This window comes from Cherax quadricarinatus, chromosome 16 (genome assembly GCF_038502225.1).
Source record: "Cherax quadricarinatus isolate ZL_2023a chromosome 16, ASM3850222v1, whole genome shotgun sequence".
NCBI lineage: Eukaryota > Metazoa > Arthropoda > Malacostraca > Decapoda > Parastacidae > Cherax > Cherax quadricarinatus.
This window is the reverse complement of record NC_091307.1, coordinates 24,768,748-24,774,747: the sequence shown is the minus strand read 5'-3', so window position 1 is coordinate 24,774,747 and position 6,000 is coordinate 24,768,748. Positions and strand designations below refer to the sequence as shown.

The window sequence follows — 6,000 nt, the reverse complement described above, 5'->3', positions numbered from 1 at the left end:
CTAGTGTTGAGTGAAGCATTAACTGAAAGTTATCACATTAACTGGAAGCAAACCATGGCTCTCTTCTCATACCTTTTTATTTTTTGGTTCAACTCTAGAGTGTAAAACCATTAAGCTGAGCAGTAGGCTTGCAATTTTGAAGACTTTTGTATTTTTCGGTAGTGCTCAAAATTACTTCATGTATACTTTTTGACATTGATTAAAACTGAAGTGAAAATTATTAAATTCACACAATTTTAAGTCATTATTATAGGATTTTTTTTTAATCCAACCTTACTTTTAATAAAAACGTTATATATGGTCTTTTCACATTTGTAAGAAGTAATTGACCAGTCAAATATGTCTACCATGTGGCTTGTCAGTTTTAAGAGAAATGTTTTAGATCTAAAAAAAAAAAAACTAAGCTTACAAGTTTTCTGAGGAAGCAAGACACTGAGGTTATGCATAGTAATACAATAACCATTTGATAGTTTTAAAGATAGAAAACTTCAAGGGAAATCTAGACTACTACCAACTACAAGTGCTTGATCAGTCAGGTTGTGATAGATATGTAGCCTGTGAGCCATTATCATTAACCTTTCAGTTCAGCAGGTAGTCAACAAGGTAGCCTGCACAGGTAGAATAATCCTCAAAACCAGTCACGTCTGGAATAGAGAAAAGGCTACATAATACTTAGTTTAGGCTATTAGAAGGAAGTTCCTGGGAGGAACATTGGAAATACAACTAGTTCCTCTTCTGTTTTCTTTCTCCACAAATCTCTGATACAGTTCTTTGTCTTTGTCCAATTGAATTTTTTGTACTAATTCCTTGTTTTTGCAGACGGTGTAGTGCTCATTGATCCAGAGTATCTGAAGGACAGGAAAGTGTTCGGACATGTATTATCAGCTTTTCGTTATGGTCGTGAAGATTTGGATGTTTTAGGCCTCACCTTTCGCAAGGATTTGTATCTAGCCTCAGAGCAGATCTTTCCACTTGATCCTGCGAATAAGAGGCCACTAACTAGATTACAGGTAGGTTACTGTCTTCCTTCAGGAAGTGAACTGCAATTTTTCTTTGGTGGGGAGGAGCTTTTTTCCATTAAATTTTATTTGTCTTAACATGTTGAGTCTCTAGGTCTTCATATGATTCAGGGAAAGAGCTTGATGTCAGTAAAAGAATTTGAGCAACTCCCATTCTCTGATCAAACTTGATCAGAGGTGGTCCCAGTGGGGGCTTTGCCCCAAATGAAAATATCATAATAATAATGCTGCTTCTGAACAGATCTCCTAGATTTTCCCCCTTCCAACCAGATAGCCACCCCTAGGCCTCTCCAGTGTAGAAATTCTGGTGCTGATGCTGAACCTGATTATTACCCTACCCCTCCTTCTCCACTCCTGTGTAACATAGCTAGCTTTTGTTCACATTCTGTAATCATATAGAATGCAAAATGAGAACAAATGAGGGAGAAGAAAAAGTTTTGGAGTGAAATTAATAAGTTGAGAAAGCCTAGGGAACAAGTAGATTTAACAGTTAAAAACAAAAGAGGGGAGTTACTAGATGGGGAAGTGGAGGTATTGGAAAGATGGAGGGAATATTTTGGGGGGCTGTTAAATGTTGATGAAGAAAGGGAGACAGTGGTTTCATGCATTGGGCAGAGGTGTGACATCTTTTAGGACCAAGAAAGAGCCAGATGTGAGTGTGGGGGGAAGGTGCATGAGGCTATGGGTAGGATAAAACTGGGTAAAGCAGCTGGGATTGATGGGATCAAGATAGAAATGTTAAAAGCAGGTGGGGATATTGTTTTGGAATGGTCGGATGGACAGTTTTCTCCCTATCCATGACATTTAAATTCATGTTAAAATCAACTGCATCCCGGGTCTGCCCTTTCTTGGTGTCACCTGTTTTGCCTTCACTGACCACTCTATCACTTGATCTGATGTCAGGATGCTTGTATGTTTTATAAAGCAATACAGCATCACTTGATAAAGCATCACTGTGGGTGAAATGCTATATAATAAGAACATAAGAAAGAAGGAACACTGCAACAGGCCTACTGACCCATGCAGAACAGGTCCATGTCCCCCCCCAAGGGATAGCCCAATGACCCCCCCCTCCCCCCGATTAGCTCAATGACCCACCCAGTCTGGTCACCTCCACTCAAGGATGGAGCACAGCACCAGACCCAGCAGCACAAGCTAGTTAGGTCCAACTCACACCCACCCACACCCACTCATGTATTTATCTAACCTATTTTTAAAACTACACAACATTTTAGCCTCAATAACTGTACTCGGGAGTTTGTTCCACTCATCCACGACTCTATTGCCAAACCAGTGCTTTCCTATATCCTTCCCGAGTCTGAATTTTTCCAACTTGAAACCATTGCTGCGAGTCCTGTCTTGGCTAGAAATTTTCAGCACGCTATTTATATCCCCTTTATTTATTCCTGTTTTCCATTTATACACCTCGATCATGTCCCCCCTAATTCTACGCCTTTTGAGAGAGTGCAGATTCAGGGCCCTCAGTCTATCCTCATAGGGAAGATTTCTGATACATGGGATCATCTTTGTCATCCTCCTCTGTACGTTTTCCAGAGCATTTATATCCATTCTGTTATACGGTGACCAGAACTGAGCAGAATAGTCCAAATGAGGCCTAACCAAGAATATATAGAGTTGAAGAACAACTTGAGGACTTCTATTATTTATACTTCTAGATATGAAGCCAAGAATTCTGTTAGCTTTATTGCAAACACTTATGCACTGTTGTCTTGGTTTTAGATTACTGCTAACCAGAACTCCTAAATCCTTTTCGCAATCAGTAGTATTAAGATCTACATTATTTAGTTTATATGTGGCATGGTTATTTAACTGTCCAACATTTAGAACTTTGCATTTGTCAACATTAAACTGCATCTGCCACTTCTCCGACCATTGCATCAGTCTATTCAAATCATCCTGGAGTGTTCTATTGTCCTCATTAGAATGAAATGGATGGCCTATTTTGGTGTCATCAGCAAATTTGCTTATGTCGCTATTTATTCCCTCATCTACGTCGTTTATGTAAATTGTGAACAACAACGGGCCTAACACTGACCCCTGAGGAACACTGCTTGTGACATGCCCCCATTCTGATTTCTCCCCATTTATGCAAACACTCTGCTACCTATTTGTTAGCCATGCCTCTACCCAGGAAAAAATTTCTCCTCCTATTCCGTGTGCCTTAAGTTTCTTCAATAGCCTCTGATGTGGAACTCTATCGAAAGCCTTACTGAAGTCCATATACACAATATCATATTCATTACCATGATCTACCTCCTCAAACGCCTTAGTGAAAAAAGTTAGTAAATTCATAAGACAGGAACGCCCCTTTGTAAAACCGTGTTGAGATTCATTAATCAATCTGTGGCTATCAAGATGGCTACGAATTGCTTGACAATTATTGATTCCATAAATTTTCTCACTATGGAGGTAAGGCTTATTGGTCTATAGTTCGAAGCCAAGGACCTGTCACCTGCCTTGTAAATAGGTACGTATTACATTTGCCATTTTCCAGTTATCAGGCACTATGCCAGTTTGTAGTGATTGAGCTGCGAGAGTTTTACAAAAGGCTTAGAGCTTTCCCATGAATACATAGTAATATTAATCTTGTTTTTCATTGACTTTTGAAGTGTTGACTTTTTTTTTTTTTTAAATGTATCTGTTATTCTTGATCAGTGTAACATTTGTGTTTAAGGATTTACATGATATTTAGGTACAAAATCCAGAAGTGTTTTAAAATCTTCTCAAAGCTGTTATAATTATGGTCAACTAATCCTAAACCTGACAGAACAGGTTTGTTGTGAGTTAAGTAACAGATGATTATAAGCAAGTGTTAACATTTTTAAGTCTGCTTCTGTTATATATATAAGGAACCCAGGGCAGCCGATTTCTGTTTCAGCAGTTCAGTGCTGCAGTTCAGAGGAGTAATGCCTGTTGTATCTTGGGTATGTACCCCAGCTCTGAGGAGCTGGATTGAACAGTCTGTGGGGCCTACATCGGATTGCCAGCTGTAAACATGAATAGCCTGGCTGACCAAGCTTCTATCTAAGACGTTTGCAGGACCCCCTAAAAATCAACCTTAAGACAATTATTCTGGTAAAGCATAATATTAAATTTAGTTAGCAGAGTTCAATATCTTCACCAAAATTGAATGACTCCTGTAGATTTAGTGCTTTTTTGTGAATACACTGTAATAATAACCCTAATTTTCTTTAGGAACGCCTCATCAAGAAATTAGGACCAAATGCCTTTCCATTCTTCTTTGAGCTTCCCCCACACTGCCCAGCATCAGTTACACTGCAACCAGCACCTGGGGATATGGGCAAACCCTGTGGGGTGGATTATGAACTGAAGGCATATGTTGGGGACTCTGTGGATGACAAACCCCATAAAAGGTACACAAAACTCGCAATATAAACAGGCACTTAATATATTGTTATCATCTTTTGTTTAGATCAACATGCAAAGAATTATTTATTTTCCAAGTGTTAAAATTGTGTTTAGCCCTTTGACTGTTTCGGCTGTATATATACGTCTTATGAGCCAGTGTTTCGGACATACGTATACTATATACTCAATAATTCTAGCGGCTTCAAATAAGGCAGGAGAAAGCTGATAGGCCCACATGTGAGAGAATGGGTCTGTGTAGTCAGTGTTCACTGTATAAAAAAAATCCTGCAGCACGCAGTGCATAATGAGAGAAAAAACTCCAACCGTGTTTTTGGATTAAAACACCGACCTCGAGGTGTATTTTCCTATAGTATTTATGGTTGTATTCTCGTTTTCTTGGTCTCATTTGATAGAATGGAAAACATATTACAGAAATGGAGATGAATTTGATTAGTTTCACTATGAAAACGACCTTGAAATTGAGCTCAAGGTAGCGGAAATGTTCGATTTTTACCAATGTTCAAGAGTAAGCAAATCGCACCACACGTCCAATACACATCAACTGGGGAGTCTAATATTCTTTCACTAGTGCACTGATATTATTTATACCATTTTTACAATAATGCAGTAGTCTGCATAACAGTAAATCTTCTATTTTTTTGTGTGAATAAAAAATCAAAATAGAAAGCAATAGTAATATAAGAGGGGCCTAGAGATGTGACTAATGAACAGAGGATATGTTATTTTAGTGCCAAGAATGTCTACATTGTTTATTCTGGACCCTATTTTGAAATTGGCATCTTTTTTAATTTGCGTGAAATTGGCCAAATTGCCAATTTCTGACCACTTTATTGGGTAGTTGAAATCGGTAAATGGGAATTTTCTTGTACTCAGTTGATAGTAAAAATGGAGTTCTAAAGAAATAGCAATGAGTTTGGTCGACTGGAACAATGGATTTGGCCGAAAATAGGGCTCAAAGTTGGTGAAATCGCTGATGTGTATATATCGCCAAGATTGCTAACTTTGCGGGAGCATAATTCTGTAGGTTTTCCATCAAATTTCGTATTTTTGGTGTCATTACCATCAGGAAAAGATTCTCTATCATTTCATAAGAAAAAAAATTTATTTTTTTTTTCCAAAAAATTATTCGACACCAAGAGACACTTCAGGATTTTGGGTTGCGACAGTCAGAGGGTTAAATTATTTAAAATAAGTTTTTGATTTGCATGGGAAATTGCATTCAGGTTGAAACAGTGCAACTAGAATATAACAGTAAATAAAAATGTACTGCAAAAATGCACACGGTATGTAGTAGACAATATACGAGTACTGGAAAATTGTATAATGCGGTACTGTAACGTACTGTCAATGAGGGGTTATAAACCATACAATTCAGTTTTGAAAATGGACTGAATATTTATCAAAATGATTTATATATAAACCCACACTTAGGAAAGGGAACTTTAGATATGACATTTAGTCTATCCTGGACCATTATCAAGTCACAACTGAGTGGAAAAATAGGGAAGATCAGAAGATAGGTCTGAACGTGGGAGGTAAGTAATAATAGAATTTAAGAAGTGGTAGTCAT

At 37.9% G+C, this 6,000-nt stretch overlaps 1 protein-coding gene across 9 annotated transcripts in view; it reads left to right on the top strand.

Annotated features, from left to right (window-relative positions):
* Positions 1–819: 819 nt before the first annotated feature.
* Positions 820–6,000, top strand: part of krz (beta-arrestin protein kurtz) — a gene marked incomplete at its 5' end in the record, with an annotated part of 81,243 nt that continues 76,062 nt past the window's right edge. For all 9 annotated transcript variants that reach the window (XR_011392069.1, XM_070085490.1, XM_070085494.1 and 6 more), the window contains 2 exon segments: positions 820–1,010; positions 4,236–4,414. Coding sequence is in view for 8 of the 9 variants with exons in the window: in XM_070085490.1 (XP_069941591.1) it covers positions 820–1,010; positions 4,236–4,414 (370 nt within the window).